The sequence below is a fragment of the Sinohyriopsis cumingii genome, chromosome 11 (assembly GCF_028554795.1).
Source record: "Sinohyriopsis cumingii isolate HCF-2022 chromosome 11, ASM2855479v2, whole genome shotgun sequence".
Lineage (NCBI taxonomy): Eukaryota > Metazoa > Mollusca > Bivalvia > Unionida > Unionidae > Sinohyriopsis > Sinohyriopsis cumingii.
This window is the reverse complement of record NC_142971.1, coordinates 17,085,340-17,103,582: the sequence shown is the minus strand read 5'-3', so window position 1 is coordinate 17,103,582 and position 18,243 is coordinate 17,085,340. Positions and strand designations below refer to the sequence as shown.

Genomic DNA, 18,243 nt, shown 5'->3' with positions numbered 1-18,243 from the left:
TTTTATAAACTATGATATAAAATCTTTTTCTGTGGTAAGCATTTACTTTAATTTTTCAGTGCTGTACAGAATGTTTTACATGTTTCTGACTTTAGTAAGTTTTTGTCATTGAGCTGTACTATTGGTGTGTTCATAAATATGAGATTAAATTTGACAAGCACAGCACTATGCAATAAAGAAGAAAGCTCTGTTTGAGGTGTAATTGTGGACATCGTTTGGTAATGCCCACAGCAAGAGAATGTGTATGTCGTTGTCACATAAAGAAATTCAGAAGTGTCTGCAATGAATACCAGGGGATACAATGTATAACACACTAACCAGGGTTCAGTCCAGTTTGTCTAGACATCCATGTTTTAAAAGTTGCATACTACCAGCATAGACAACAATTTAGAGAATGTCCAGAACAAGGAAATGAGTAAGTAAAATGTCTGAGTAATTTTTCATGTTCTTTTGTTTTCATGATCTATGCATGACAGCATAGTATTGGGGTTATTAATAGAGCAAATAAATAAACCTCTTTTTCCAGTCATTTTATGCTTTCATGGATTGAACCCCTGTACTGGAGGCCTATTCTGTCTAACCTCTATAACCACAGTGATACTGATAAATCATGTATAAAAAAAAACCACATGTGCAAATATTGGTTTTATTTCATTTTTTTGTGTCAAAAAATTATATTTGGAATCATTTAACTTTATTGATATAGTACAAAATAATGATAAATCACACTGGACAACTACTAACACTATCTCCTAAAACATTTGATTTCCTAATTTGATCTAATGTATAAAGCATATTTTATTTCAACTTGATTTTCAAATTATTATTTCAGAAGACATTGGTATACAGCAAAAAGACAACTTGCTCGGTGGTGTTGGCACTTGGGCAACAAAGTGAGGGTCATCATTCCATCATGTGTTGTTCAGATGATCCACACTGCTTTTCCTGATCAAAACCTGAACTACACTGGCTTTTATGAGGTTGACAGCAATTAAACCTGCTAAGAAGATTTTGAGTAGCAATATCCTTGTCAGGCCTCTCATACAGACTACATAATGGTGGTGGTACATCTACCAGAAGTTTTATTCCTTCATTATTCATGTGAGACACCTGTCCAATTCTGAATGCTGTTTTCATCAAACATTCAACATAATCTGCACATTAAAGTGAAATTAATATGCATTGTATTGTACAAGCCAAAAACTGCAACCTTTTCTTGAAGTTAATTCATAAATTAAAAATACTTGTCTTTAAAATTGTTTGCATATTTTTATTACTTTACCACAGGGCAAAATCATGACCTTTAAAATTAAATGAGTGTCAACTTTAACAAATATTTTGCCTTTTCTGTTAGAATTTTTTAAAAAAATGATATGGCTACTTACACTTGGTACAACAGTATTTATATCTCTAAGTGATATATTCTTTTATGTTCATTAATTACTAATGCATTATCTTACCATATGCTGAGTAACAAGGATTTTCCTGACAGTATATTCTCCTTTCTTGTACTTTGAATACGCTATTTTATATCTGGCTCTCCCATCCTTAGTGCATGCTTGCTCACTTTGGCTGTTTTCATTAAAATGCAATGCAGCTAGCCAAAGCCTATTTCAAAGTAAATAAAGATGCAAAATATATAATTCAATCAAAATACAGATAATTTATTTTTATAGATACTTTATTTGCAAACATTCCAAAACACTAAAATAAAAACTTGTACAATTTTACATTGCAGGATATCAAAAGATCAGATCTTGATATCTATGATTTAATTTGAAGATGAATATACTGGACTATAAATAAAAAACTGGAAAACTCGAATCAATATTTTTTTGTGTGCATTAATTTAAGATTTACCTTGAAAGCATTCCGTGCATTCAACAGTGCTGAAGTTTGTTGTCCAGATGACAGCATTGGTACATCTTTTCTCATTTGTCTGCTGATAATCTCTTCAAGCTTTTCAAATACTTTAGATCCAATGAGTTATAAAATATATTCATCAAAGTTTGGTTTTATGCATCCTGTATCTTGCATGAAAATTAAAGTGTACACTAACAATAATGTATCTAAAGTCAGTAAATTACTAGACCAATACAGTTAAGTCAGAGTAACATGCCTATATGACACATACTCTATAAGATGCTTTTGCTTACCAAATATCATTGAACAATAAGAAATAGATCTGCTAACTGAAAAAAACTAAAAAAAACCTTGTTGCCAAGAATACAAGTATTTAAAAAAGAGATTTCAACCATTTTTTTAAAATCTGTTTTCAACCACTTTTTTTGTCTCTCTCTTTCCTCCAAAGTACCATGTTCACATGATACAAATAAATCACCATGGCCAGAATGCACATTACAGATGTGGTTTATAACAGACTGCCAGTTTTTCAGCATTAATTCTTCATTTTGGTCAAGTGATGATGTTGCAGTCCAGTATGGGTGATTGACCAAACTCTTTTTATCCATGGAGTTATATCTGAAAAGTCTTTATTTTGATAAGTCAAAGAGTTTTTTTTTCTCAGTCCTGTATATAGAAACAGACATTAAGAGCATCATGAACATTTGTTCAGCAATACCTTTTGCAAGTCAATTGGAAGTTTTTAAAAAATCCTTTTTTGCCAACTGATTGAACAAGATGTTATATTATGGATATCTAAAACTTCTACACTAAATGAAACCACCTACACTGGGTATGATTTTGAGTGTTACATTAAAAACAATAATGCTTGTTGCATTGACATTTATTTTACTCTGGTTCTTCTTCACTTCGTAAAGGCAAGTTAAAAATGAATATCAGTGCAAAAACATTTTGATTTTTTTTTATATACCTTTAGCAACATGCCAGATATCAAAATAATATTGTGTCTGTCATATTTTCCCTCACCCATTTCACTATTTGGACATGTCTGTCTGTAATTAGGGATTTGATTGGGATCCCATAGTACTTAAAGAATTCCACATTCCTTACAAGACTTTCCTTTTCCATGTGGCAGCTGCTGTTTACCTCATTACTCTGTAACATAATGTTGGCACAATATTATATCATTTTTATATTTGATTTTGAGGTGTTTAATGCTGTGCCCAACAATATTTCACTTATATCCTGTCAACCAGTTTTATCAGTATTTTTAGGCAAATAATGCCAATTTTAACAATAATTCATTTGTTTTGTGTTTGCCATTTTAATTTATTTAGGAAGCTGTAGTATCTGTACAGAACCTCAAACCATGTGCAAGCAACTGACAAACTTTTTTATGTGAGGTCAAGCCATGTACACCTTGTTCCGAATGGGACTCAAACCTATAACATTGTGCAATCAAGAGATGTGTAAACAAATGACCATAAGATCAAGGCCATGGAGACCACTATGTAATTAAGAATGTACAATGGTACAATTTAAACTGTAAATTACAATAAAATTATCAGAACCCATTGATAAAATTTGATTGAAAATGTACATTTTAATTATTGTGTTCATATATTATTTTATATCTATACAAGTTCCATGTCCACAACTATGTCCTTGTCTAAGTCTAGCATACTGTAGCTGCTATTATTTGTACTGTGTCCAGGAGTGTCAGCTCTACCCTCTCCTCCAAGTGTAGCAAACACTTCCAATAGCAGGATACAAGTAGAATTTCTGATAGTTGATAAATGTTGACATGCTTATGCAACATTCATGAATTTGTACGTGTGTAAGGATTTGCTTGGAAATGAACCAGAAAATAAAATCCCTGCTGATATTAGCAAATTTCCAGCTGGTTTACATACAACAAAAGGCTGACTAAACCAGTGGTACACATAAAAGCAGTTCTTGCATTCTTGTTTTATTTTTACCAAAGATACATTCACATAAACAATTTCACCAACTGTGTTTGAACAGCACTTGGTACAACATCTAAATAAATCCATTGGATTTGATTCAAAGACTAAAAATGTAGTTTCCGCATCAGCTGGAACATTCCTGAAAATAAAAGTTTTATCCATATATTGAATAACCATTGTGAAGCATACTACAAGTGAAATACATATTTTGTCCTATAGAGCGGCTTTGAAACTTGAATAGCATGATTTTCTTCAATTTAGCATACTCTTACCATAATTTTATGTCCATTATTATCATCCATATCCTTCAATAAGCAATTCATAACTTGCATCTTAAGAAGGTAGCTGCAGTTTATCTTTACATTGCAGTAAAGGGCAGTATCTGTATCAGCTACCTTGGTATTTGTCTGCATGATTGTGCAAGTGAATTCAGCCAATAGGCACATAATATAAGAATATGGTTATTTTACCTGGTTTCCTGTTCATCAATTCTGTTATCCTCATCTGATGACTGAGGGGAAGTTAGTGGCTGAAACAGGGTTCCCCCGCTACCCAGGAAATTGGGGAAAAAATCAGGAGAAATGATATTTTTTTCCAGACCGTGAAAAGTCGTTGAATTTCACAAATATTGATTAAAGTCTGGAAAAACCTGGGAATTTTCTGCCACCACTTGATGCCCGAAACAGTCATGTAATTGAGTCGTAACTAAACTGATCATGAGTTTATTGAGTTCTAACCAGAATATTTGGAGGGTGCAGTATAGATCATTTGGGTGCTTGCAATAAATATATATGCAGAGTCAATCCAAATGCTCATTGGATTAGATGCATCTAGTAGACTTTTATTTTCAAAGTAAGCATGATATCAGCATCTTTCATGGAAGGTATGAAAACCAGTCTAGCATCACATGAGGCCAATATTGTGGTGGCAAAGCTTAACTGCTTACCAGATGGCCTAGCAAACTTTAAACATTGTTAGATCGAGTGATATATGCATGTATCTGACTTTCATTTAATATAATTGAATTTCTGTACAATAACATTAAAAAGGAGTTTCTTTTGATATCACTTGACTATTGGACTTACAATGTCGTCGTTTGAGATTTGTGAAGTTATGTGACTAGTAATACAAATGGCAAGTACCAGGTCAAGTTTCATCTATGCCATAGTTTCATCTAGTCTGTCAGAGGATTGAAGACATAACGGTTATACTACTTGCCATTTCTGAGAAAATAAATAATTTTCCTATCGATTTCATGCAGGTGTAAGTCGATATAACATAAGTTTAAATTTTCTAAGCCTGCTGATAAGTGACTACTTTGTCGCTACCCCACGGTGGTGGCAAATTCCATATTTTTTATATGCAATTGCAATGACCCCACACTCCAACCTAAATGTCCAGATATGAAAAATAGGGCGGGAATATTCGGAGGAAACCTGGTATAGAAAACTGAATGCCATTCATTTTAAGCCAAATTTGATGTCCAAATTGTTGAATCTTAGAGCTGAAATGAGAAATTGTCGTCCTTTGTATTACGTATCAAAAAATGATACGAGCCCCTGTATCAATACAGGTTTGGGGACTGGCTTAACAAATTCTAAGAAGACAATTTGATTTTACAGAAAATTCAGTCCTTGTTTTTACAACAGCATATAATTTTGAAGGTGTTTTGTCAAAATTTAAATCAACCCCTTTTGAATTTTTTTTTCAAATGATGGATTTTTAACCAGATTGTCTTAAGGAAATTAAGTTGTTTGAAAAATCCTGTTTGGGATTTATTGGCACAGATAAATTCAGTGTTAAACTCTTTTCATTACAACACAAGATTCTAATTATCTGCGTTTATTGTTTTTTTTTTATATATATACTGTAATTGGAAATGTTTACTTTCTATCAGATGCATATATATATATATATATATATATATATATATATATATATATATATATATATATATATATATATATATATATTGCTATATAATTCTTTAGAATTAAAGATTTGAAATGAAACAAAACTAATTTATGTTCATTATGTTGTTCCCACTTGGCAACATAATGCAGGTCAGCAAAATAAAGTTAGAATTTTTATTCTATACATTGAAATGACTTTACATGCCATTTTATAGGAATATAATCAAACTTGTTTCATGTAATACATTTTGTGGTTTTGTACATGATCATCTTTCTGACTTAGATGTTTTGGAGAGTCTTGAAGGAGAAGCATCTTTAGATTTAGAAAATGCATGTTTTATAATCTAAAATGTTCTTTAATTCCATTCAGTAATGGTCATATGTGAACCTTGAAATTTTTTATTTTATCCTGGAAAAACCCTGGAAATTTATCTTTAGAAAAGCATAGGAACCATACTCATAGTCACTGTCTGACAAGTCATCTTTCACTGGTGACAAGAGTGGTTCCTCAAAACTGCTGGCTGTTGCACTTTGTTGGAAAATGTTTTTAGCTGTTGGTCTGGTATCAAACTCGAAGTAATTGGGATGGACTAGCTGGAATGCATCTCTCATCACTGGTCTATTGTCAGTAAAATTGGTCTGCACTCCTAGATAAATGAAAATAGTTTATAAATACAGAACAATTTTACATACATGAACACAAGCTCTTTTATGTACTTTCATCTACATTGGGAATTGAAATAATGTGTTTCCAGTATAATGATAATTTTGAGGTATTAAACTTAACTATCATTTTCCTGGTATCCTACAAAGTACTTGACAAAAGAAAAAGTAAATCATGTACCATCAAAATTCTTTAAAATAATACTTCTTTAACAACAAAGCATGCATTTAAGTTTAACTTGGTAATAAATTGGAGCAGTATATATGGACATTGTTTATAATCATCCTAACATCCAGATAGGGCTTCATGCTATTTCCAAATGGTTTTGATTTTCTGTTTTCAACTACTGCCTGGAAAAGATCATAACCAAAAGTGATTATCTGAAAGTGTACGAATACCTGTGCGTATCATATTCACTGCAGGTCAGATCATTGATTTTGGTGCCTTAATGTAAGTCTGGCATTTCTTAGACCACTGTTTTATGTTTTTGTTGACTGGGCATCCAATGGATGCAGTCAGAGGCTTCACTTTATCAATTTCATATTCATCTACCTGAAAAAGGTCAATTGCATCATTTTTATTACTTTTGAATACTACTTTGTTTGGGCAAGTTATTTTAGCATTTAGAAAGTTTAAGAAGATGACATTTGGATAAAGAAAATAGTTCCCAAATTTCCTATGATGAATTCAATAAAAGCCCCTATCCACCATAACAGAATGTGTCTGAGACATAAAAAAAAAATGTATTTTTAAATACCAATATATTTTTTCATTATGAAGAGCAAACCTGTCCTTTTCTCCAAACATTTAAGCTGTAGTTCTTTAATTTATTTCTAGAAATCTGACACATTTTGTTAAAACATGTCAGAAATGTCATATATATATATATATATATATATATATATATATATATATATATTGAAGCTAAATTTTGTGTACCTCATTCGTGATGTCAAATGAATTTTATAATCCTTGATCTTGAGTTGTCTCACTGTCTGTTTGTTGTGAACATTGTTCCTCATGTGCAGCAATAATGTAAAACAAAACATACCTTATTAGAGAACATTAATCAGTCACTTATAATGATGGTTATTCACGGACTTCGTAAAAATAATTAGGCATGATACGACTGAAAAATTGTGGAACATAACAGCACCACCACCCCAAAAAAATCATAACACAATATTGTCAAATTTTTACTACATATTGTTTTGTAGAGTATTTTTATTAATTCGGGATGGTAATAAACATTGTCATGTTTGTAAATATCTATATGTAATCTGATTCTCACATTAGTCCAACCATGAAATATATATGTAGCCTTCTAAATCTACCAGCAGAAAGATTTTTCTGTTCACATGGTCAGACAAAGTTGAAGGCAACATGACAATATTTATCAAATGTTTATATCTCAGTTCTTGATTAATTAGATATTTACTGCATTTGTTTTGGAAACTGAAGGAACATTCTACAGGGTACAAATGGAAATTATGCGGTGACTGATCTGTTGAATATCATAGATTTAATAATACTGTACTTGTCCTTAAAAACTCACCCTTGCTGCTTCTCTCTTTGAATAGCCCTTTCTTATTTTCTTTGGAAGTCGTACTTGACAAGTTACTTCCTCTGATGGTGACAACATTTCAAACCTACACAGCTGATGCTTTGGTGTAGAAGGTTTTGATACATTTGCAGTTACCTTGGCTTGGTTGTCATTTTCCTCACAGGAGTCTGATGTTTTATAAATAAGTACAGCGAAATCTCTGACAACATGAAATCACCTTATTGGTACATGTATCGTAAATGAACATTATATTACTGATATGATGATTTCATGTTGTCAGAGATTTTTGCCGTACTTTATTGATAAAACGTCAGACTCCTGTTTTTTTCTTCACACACTGGATAGAAGGGACAGCATTATCATTGGCTTTGACTTTCTTTGGTGCCCTACCCATATGCTCAACCTCAAATCTATACCTAAATGAGAAGCATTCTGGTGAGAAATGAAAGGAGCAGAGGGCAGAAAACTCAGTCGAACCATCCCAGTTTGCTTTTTTGATTTTTACAAGATCTGTCCACCTTGATCTTTTGGGAAGGAATGCATGGAAAACCCATCAGCATTTGTATTCCCACAATTTGCTACAACACACCTGACCCCGCTGCCCTTGCTTGTACCTCCACAATCTCCTCTTGGTATTTTGTGATGATAAAACTTTTCAAAATAATATGGAACGGAACACATGCTTTATTTATGTTTCGATAGAAACGGAAGTAAGGAGTGTATTCAAAATATGACATCAGGCGATCTATACACTCCGGAAATTACTGAGTGATAAAATTGGTCAGATGTGTATTATTTTCGAAAACACACCTGAGCGTATTTCTCAGTTAATATGGCAAATGTTTTCGTCATATTTTTTTTTAAATATCGCTTCCAGATTTTATTTTCTGTTCAAATAATATTGAATTTTATTTACTTTATCTACACTGGTATAGCACTTTAAATTGCTCTGTTCTTGGTTTTGGTGCTAGTGCTAGAAGGTTTCCATGTCATATTGATGTCAACTGGTATTGTGTTGAAAAAGACCAAAATAAGTCCTGAAGATACTCTGGTGCAGTTCCATGTAGACATTTATATAAAAGAATTGCCTTGTGAAAAGCTATCCTGTCGTATATTGTGAACCATTTGAGTTCTGTAAATAATGCTTTTGGGGATGATCAATAGATGCATCTAAAATTATGCGTGCTGCTCATTTATGAAGTATAAATCCTGTCTAGCTAAGATTTAGAAGTTTCCCCATACATTTGAACAATAATCCATTGTTGAAGGAATATATGACTTGTGGATTGCGAGTTTCCATAGGTAAATATTTCTTGATTCTGCTGAGTAGGGCAATTTTGGATGACAGTGTTTTACAAAGTTTATCAGTATGGTCATTCCATAATAAATTATTACCTATGGACACACGTACAAGCTTTTCATGTTTAACATTTTCTAACGGATGATTATTTATTGCAAGAGATAGTTCTGGATTCCATGACTTGTGTAGCTTTTGTGATGTCCCCAAAATCAAACATTTTGTTTTACCTTCATTAATTACCATCCTATTTTGTTGTGCCCAGTTTTGGACTCCTATATGGTCTGAGTTTAATCTCATTTGGATAACTTTGCATCAGGTTGCATCATCTGCAAACAGATCTGCATTTGTGGATTCCTTATTTAATGGTAGATCATTGACATAGATAAGGAAGAGGAGAGGGCCTAAAACTGAGGCTTGAGGGACTCCTGAATGAATAGTGCGAGACAGAGAGCTAATATTGCCAATTTCATTTGTTGAGAGCTTTGGTTTAGGTATGATCTAAACCAGTTTAAAGAAGGATTGTCGAACCTGTAACAGTTCAACTTTTGCAGCAGAATTTTATGATAACAAGATCAAACGCTTTCTTGAAGTCAAGGAAAACAATTCCAGTCATATGTCCATTATCTATTTCCTTCAGCCAAAGATCAATTAATTTGGTAAGTTCTGTTAAGAATTCATGGACCAATACCATCCAATCCAGAGGATTTATTAATATTCACCTTAATTAGCATATCAAAAACAGCAGCTTCACTAACAATAGCTATTGAAAAATAATTATCATCAGGAGGTAAAGAAACTAATATTATATAGGGTTCCTGATTTATAACATCTTCTCAGTGGCTCAGTTGAAATCATCCAGATATGCGTAGTGTTCTTGATTGGGAAGTACGATGTTTAAAAATATCTTTAGCATCGATTTTACTGTTTACTTCCATGTTTTTTTCAGCAATGAAATGCAGAAGATGCTGGAAACCTTTGGAGGCAAGTATAAATTTCCTTCTTGGTAATTATTTCTACATATTAAGGAAAGTAGCTTTCAAATGCCATGTAAAAGTACAGTACACATGTACCAGTATTGATATTTCTCATATTCCTTCTCATGCATATACTTGTCTATCATCACATGACCACTGTTTCTCTTCACACGACCTTTTACTGCAGTTATCGTGCATGATAAGTAGCAAACTCTCCCTGTTTTCTGTCATCACTGGAACAGTCACATTAACCCATATAAACATCAATTGCAAAACTTTTACAGCCCAGTATGTGCAGGGATTGATGTTAGTGTCCTGCAAACAAAGACACTTTGCACTGATTGACCTAGTTAAAAAGGGACACGTTTTGTAGCCTGGTTTTGAGTTGCATGAGCTGTTGTGTTAATTGTTTTTTGTTGTTTGTTTTGTTTTCTGGTGTGTTTTTTCACCATCTTATTGATGTTTAACAAAGCAAAGTCAGTTCCGGATCAAAGTTAAAAGAGGACTATATCATTATTTTTATGGGGAGGGAGTCTCTGCCTTGTTTAATCTTATGGATAAAAGTAGGCGTTTCTTTGCCTGTTTCATTTGTTCAGTTGCTTAAGTTATCATTTGTAACCAATTTGGATGCTGTGTGACGCCACTACTTACATGGTCACAACCAGCTATTGAAACCCAGAAATGTGTTTAAATGTGATTTTGAGTTTTAACTTAAGAATTCATTCTAAATTTTGCATCAAAATAATTCTGACCCTTGGGTGGAATTTTCCTGTCTTACAATGCCTGTCTAGGGATCTATGAGTTTTGCATCCATAGCCTCATAATTACTGTAAATGAGTTTGAAAAATGACTGTACAGAGGCATTCTGTTGATCAGTCAGTCGTATGAGACCATTTCAGATATGTCTGTGTCAGTCTTTATTTTACTTCGTGGATATGGAGTAAAACTTGACATACATCAATAAATTTCTCATTAGTGATGAGAAAAAATTATTTTAGTTTATTATACATATAAATTTATTGGATCACAAATATAAAATATTATTGGTAAAACTTTGCTATAACTTCCTTTATAAACAAAGATTTGGTTTAAAAGTTTGCCAAACAACATTTTGCAAATTTTGTGATCATTATGTTTATGCTTTTTATCATTATTAATATTTTATATGTGCTTGTTAATGCAACCCAAAAATTAATGAGTCATTTATCTGTGTTGATACTGATGTTGAATCAGTAATTATCAATACAGTAATGCAGGGTCATCAACATCAATTAAGTATAATAATTCTCTATGGAATTCAATAATTTTATTGAACCCTAAGGAACAAAACAAAATATTGCATAGGTCATTTGACTGGTTGGTGTGCAAAGTGGTGGTTATTTTGTGCTTTTAGTTTTCCTTGTATTCATTGTGTTCCTTGGCTTGTTGACATTCATCTTAATGCAGGTCAGGACTGTACCATAATTGCAAATGTTGTGCTACTAGCGAAGGAAATGAAATATCAACCTCCAGCAGACTTTTGCAAGAAAATTTTGCCAACTGTCAACAGTTACAATTGGATAAAGGGTTTTGCTTGTGTTGAAAACTCATTGCAACCATATCTAGTGTTCATATCGTTGGTGATGCTGAGGTTCAGCACACTGTTGTAACTCAATGTGGCTGCAGAGCATTCATTTAGTTCACCGGCTGCAGGACTAGATCATCCCTAATTGCCTCGAGCAATGTCATGTGAGAGTCACATCACAGAATCATGGTTCCTTGCAGACCAGATTAGTAATTGGTGTGCAACCAGTGAGCAGTTGTGGTAGCAACATGTTGATCTCATGCAGTTTTTAATTATTAATATTGTTTTTTTGCAGGGTCATCAGTGCCTAATAAGTATAATAATTCTGCATCAACAGACATTATACAATGAAATATCAATCATGGGGAAACACACTCATACTGGTTGTGTATAGTATTTTTAAGTATATAGACATCTCAGCTATTTTCAAATGCATAGAACCTTCTGTTTGTAATTTTACAACACATATTATACAAAGTTTGGTAGTCTTATACATGTACCAGCTCATCAGCCTAGTATGCAAACTTTATGATTTCTTGTTCTGGAGTATTGCAGGGTCATAATTTGTCTAATTTTAGATTAGTAGATCAGTTAATAATAACAAAAACATTTGGACAAATTTCCAAATATTGCATCCAAGCCAACCCAGGTTGTCTGCCTCAGTGTATCCTATTGAAAGGCACTTTCCTCCCATCTCAACATATATCACCAGCAATGTTTTAGAACTGCCATTGAAAACCAAACAACCAGTCTACCATCAATCTTTGTAAACAATCTGGTAAGATTATCCAGAGATACATACACAGAAATTCCAGTATCTCAGCAACTCTGAATTTAAGCAGAGATCACTTGGCATCATTTGTTCAAGTGTGTGTGTGTGTGTGTATGTTTGTTAGCTGGCATATGTTAAGGTGAAATGATTAATTGATGTACCAGTATGAATATTAGCAAAGTTAGAACAGTATAATTATGAAAAGATACTTTCAAAAAGATATATTACTATATTTTTTGCAGAAGTGTAATTTAAAATGCATCATTTATTGCAATTATTTTTTTGGCTTTAAAAATGTTAATTGAACTTAACAATTAATGATGTACTACAATCTGTATTGCATACCTGTCAGCCCCTTGAGATGAAAACCTATATGCCAGACCAATAAAAACCTTACAAAGGGCAAAACAATTACCCTCCAAAAAATGTATTCATACATTATCTAAGATCAAGTTTTAAAACTACAAATGCCACACAAACTAATTTTACACACATTTACATAATTGTTTACATCTCTGAAACTTTTATTTTATTCTTTTGATTTTTTTATTGTATGCAATACATGTACCCTTTGCACTTTTCAAAATGTAATCTGGGGCTTTAAAGTTTATGCAGCAGGTGTCAATGTTTATTTTACGCTGAAAAAAATGTGTTAGTGTGTCTGTATTTAGGGACTTGCTACAATCTGTATGTATTTTTTTCATCATAGAAAAGATCTTTCAAAGTCTACATTGCTGTGAGACAAGGTAGGTAGTCGCTGAATAACTACTTTCAGATTTGGGAAGTGGATGCCACCAGTACTAATTCTCTGGCTGATAATATCTAGACAGTAGCTACAAAAGCTCATTTTCTGGCCATTGTCTGTAAAGGCTCACACTCATCAGGCAGCATGCAGTAATCCTCAAACTCATCTTTAAGCACTTCATGATCCAGATGTGGAGCTACTCAAAAATGAAAGTGTCACTACTAATAACAAAATAGCTATGTGCAATATATTTTGAAAAATGCATTTTCAAGGTGTAATATTAACTTCTTTGATTTATCATGGTGTCATTATTACATATTTACATTCCCCCTCCCCCCATAAACCCTAAGATATTACACCAGAAGCTGTCCAAAAATTGAAATCTAAAACTAAAAAGAGTCTCCATAGTAGCAGTCCAGGAGTTTATACTTCTTAAGCTGGTGATCAGTTCTATTAAACTTTTGTATCTTGTGTTTGAAAAGTTGTGAACATGTTATAAGGGTTGTTGATTTCGGTCAGAATGTTGATATAAATTTGCAGTGTAACATATTTTTGAGCTATGAGAATGATGTCACTATCTGTACTACTTCTGTCATGCTGGCAATGCATCTTCCTGTTTGAATTACATATCTGACCCACTTAATTCAAAACTTAATTTCAGGCAATTTTCTAGTTTATCTTAGAAATGGTTAAATCATTGCTTTTTCTAAAAATGTATTTGTAGAGAACATATTTGGCAGAATAACATGGATAAAATGCAATTTAAATATTTCGTCGTACCTTTACTCACCTTAAAAAGCATGCTAAAATTAAAATATTGCTAGATACACAAGATTTTGGGGTTTTAGTTGACATAAAAAACAATAATTCTATTCAAGTCGTTATCACTTTAAGGCAGGGTAGGGTGCCGAAAAAGAACTGTTTTGATCTCTGGGCTTAATGTTAATTTTCTGAAGTATATTAGAGTTATCCCCACCTTGCTTGTGTATAGATTAAAAAAAGAATCTGGATCGTGCTCGATTTTTCTATAAAAAATTGCTTCCAGACTTCTGGGATCCCCCCCCCAAAAAAAAAAAATCACAAAAATTGTAAACAAAAATTTTAAAAAAACCACAAAAATCCTATTTTTAAAAAAACATGCAAATGGTTGTACGGCAGTATACTGATGAAAATGGAAAAAAACTTACAAATTACGGGTAACCTTTACAAGTTCACAGGTATGTATTTATTGTTTTAATGTTCCTTTTTATTTAAGAGGCACATCAGGGTCTGTCATATTGGTGTTTATGTATGGGTCATGATACATATTGATCATGCATGGCAAAGGCATATTTTTTTAAAACCCTAATGCCAATATGAGATGCTGTCTAACTATGCTTGAGCACATATATACTGTACCAACTTCTATTGGTTAAATTTGTTTAGACATTGAATATGTCCATTTTATCTACTCTGTCAAATTTATTGATTAGTCTGGCACTCCACTTTTTCTCTGAATGTCGGTAAAGCTGTTAGCGGGTATCTAGGAACTTGGGTACCCTCCCATTCATAATTATCCTTGTAATAAAATTAGTTATGGGTACCCATTTAGTTCATATTAAAAAAAGTAGTTTGAGGTTTATGTTGTGTGACTTTTGGCAGCTGTGCATTTATCCATTGTAGACCTCGGTTTACTGATCTTATATTTTCAACATGTATGACCATTTGGCTATGCATACTGAGTAATTTCCTTATTTTTCTATTTATAGTAACTGTACATGACATGTTTCCAAGAAAACAGATGGGTTTCTTGAATTTGAAACCATATGTTACAGATTTATTATAGTTTGATACTTAAGTATCAGACCATTCTATGTTGCAGAAAACCATGGTATCAATATTAAATGAAATGGGCTTTATTGATGTGACTCATGGATGTTATATGACTGAAAAATGTTAGAGGAGAGGGAACATGTTGCATCAGGAAAAGAACCAATCAGTCTGATATTACAAATTTTGAAAGAGTAATTTGACAGTATTTCAATACAGCATTCAGAATTTTTGGACTTGACTCTATGACCATTCAGCAGAAGTTAAACATTTAGATAGTTAAAGTGAAGATTGTGTATAAATAATTTATTATTTTGTTTTGTGTCTGTGTTCTCATACTAGTCCACATAGATTTAGCGGGGCCTCAAGTGGCCGAGTGTTCTAAAGCGCAGTCTGTTACAGATCACTACCATCTCACCTCTGTCTGAGTGGGTTCGAGTCTCGGATTCAGCCAACGTGGGTATGTGAGAAAGCTTGCCAGTAGCTTCTCATGGGTCGGTGGGTCTTTCCGGGGTTATCCCAGGTTCTTCCTCCACCATTAATACTGGCCGCCATGTATAGCCTATCGTGTGCTGAAAAATGGCGTTAAACCCTACAACTACAACATAGATTTAGCCATTTGTGACAAGAATTGTAACTAATTGCAGATCCAGGTAAGTAGCAAAAGTAAATGTATGTTTTTCATATGGTTTTCTGTAATTACGGCTTGCATTATATAGATTACTCTCTTTATACTGAGATTATGCTTATTTGTGACATATTAGTAATAATTACGTTAATGGTGGCATGTATGAACTTACAACAAAGCAGGTAAAGTTCACATTTAATATATTTTGTCTTTGATAAGGTACATGAGTAACCAGTCATTAGGATTGATGGGTACCTGGTTGACTTTTCCTAAACTTTTGCACATGTAGCACAGCGCACCAAGAAAGATGCTAGGGAGAGGTCTAAAATGTTTACATGGGTGAAGGTTCTCTGTCATATGACACAAATTCCATCTTCACATTGTCCCCACAGGTCAGCCTTTCAAATTGTGCAAATCCAGTTTTTTTAAAGGGGTGGGGTGGGAGGGTAGGGGTTAAAGTGGTTGCAAGCATTTAGTAGGGGGAAATACAAATCAGTGCTATGGGGTAGTAAATTTTAAACTTAAGATTTAAGGTTGAGCAAGCAAATGGAAGTTTCCAAGTGATATTCAGTTCACTTGCTGCTCCTCCGATGTGTTCTGCTGAATCATGAAGTCCATACTTCACTCCATAATTAAGTGCCTTCTACAGAAAACCAAATAGCTTGATTGTTATATTCCATTGCTATTTTATCCTTCATTTGTCTCAAGGGAATGGATAGTGGATAGAGGGTGCTTGATTTTTTGAGTGAGACACCTCAGCTGATTCTATACCTCCATTTATTATATGCTCATTTTTTTTCTCCATTAACTTCACATTGTGATAAATATGCAGCATTTTATGATATTGATCACCTTCATATTGCATGCATGTGTACAACATGTTTGCTCGATAGTAGTTTAGTGTATTAGGAACAACTTTGTAAACAAAATCATGTACACTTGTGTAGTAGATGCTTTAGGTTTTGGTTGATTAAGTTTGTTTCTGAATGAACTAAAGCAACTAATTTGTGGACTGTCACATACCAGCTGCTTTGCAATGATGCAGTGTTTTGTGTTTACGCTAGCGATAGATGCCATACAGGTCATAACTTTGCTGGGGTCCCTACAAAGAGCATGCAAGTGACAAGGCATACATATGTCTTCTTTAGCTGGTAATAAGAATGGCAAAAAATATACTTACAGTTTTACATTGTGAATTTACTCAAAATGTACTTTCTTAGTTCTGCAAATCCAAATTACATGAGCTATGTCACGGGTTCTAAAGTTTGATTACACATTTTGAAATTGTGCTTTAATGTCATCTACATTCCAAGTGCAGTAACATCCTCCTTACTGCACTCAAAATGAAATGAACATTATATTCCATAGCGTCTTTTTGATAATTACAATTGAAAGAGTTCACATTTTCCCCAGATAATGGTTCTAAACATTCAATGACAGAACAGAAACACACATGCAGATGAGTCAAGATGCCTCCCTTACTGCTCAAATCAGATGTACTTCATGTAGAATTGACACAGATAAATTGTTATGTATATTTGATTGAATTATATCTGATTTAATTGTTTGTAAGTTTTAAAATATTTTTATTTTTTTAATTAAATTTGATTATATGTCAAAATAATGTAGTTCTCTTTGTTAGGAACTTAATACTTGTTTAGAAAATAGTTTGACCTTGACTGTTTGTTTTAGTAAACACCAGGTGTTGACCTACATCCTGACCTTGATTCAGAATTAGTAGTAGCTACGTAAATAAGTTCTATTTTTATTTTAAAATGATTTTTTTGTTGTTGAGGCCATGATGGGACTACAGATTTAAGATGTAAACGATTTTTGAAATTTTATTTCTTAGAGTAAAATGATTGATTTTCGTCAAGGCCACACTAGGTGTATGTGATTTTAAACTAGTAAATAATTTTGACAAAGTTCTGGAACATGATCATTTTTTTGTTTTGGAGACGTAATCTCATTTGGGCTTTTTCTTTACACTGGAAGTTGTTGTGTCATTTGTAAATATTTCAAATTACTTGGATTCAAAAGGATTAATTATTTTTTCCTGGAAAATATGTGTGCTCATGTGAAATTCTTGAACAAAGACAGCTCTTATAAAAAATTTATTTAGATTTCCAGAACAGTTGTGATATTTCTTGTTTCTACAATGAACTGTATACTTCAACTCTACAGATTACAACATATATCTTCTTCCATCTTGGATTCTTTGTTGGGACTCAAAATTGGAATCATTAGAACATTTTATTATTAGGACTCCTAAAATTTTATTTGTGGCTTATTTTTGGATTTGATTCTTAAAACTGCAAGTTCATATTTTTTCATTTTTACAGAATATTTTCAGGGAAATAAATTATTGTAATTTTCAATGTTTGTTGTTTTCAATCTTTCTCGTGTTACTGTTTATTCGAGCCTAAACATGTAACATAACAAAATCCAGTCCATAATCTTGATATTTAGTTGAATTTACA

The 18,243-nt window shown here is 32.8% G+C and overlaps 1 protein-coding gene and 1 pseudogene across 3 annotated transcripts in view; one reads left to right on the top strand and one right to left on the bottom strand.

Moving 5' to 3' along the window:
* Positions 1-18,243, top strand: part of LOC149787668 (synaptonemal complex protein 3-like) — a 114,335-nt gene that overhangs the window by 11,477 nt on the left and 84,615 nt on the right. For both annotated transcript variants that reach the window (XM_089975623.1, XM_089975624.1), the window contains exon 3: positions 10,218-10,252. In XM_089975623.1, coding sequence (XP_089831749.1) covers positions 10,218-10,252 — 35 coding nt within the window. The remainder of the gene's footprint in view (positions 1-10,217; positions 10,253-18,243) is intronic.
* Positions 1,061-6,956, bottom strand: LOC149787669 (uncharacterized; annotated as a pseudogene). Its single transcript, XR_016424085.1, has 3 exons — positions 6,806-6,956; positions 6,201-6,390; positions 1,061-3,969 (listed from the first exon to the last, which is right to left on the bottom strand). The product of XR_016424085.1 is annotated as an uncharacterized LOC149787669 (transcript).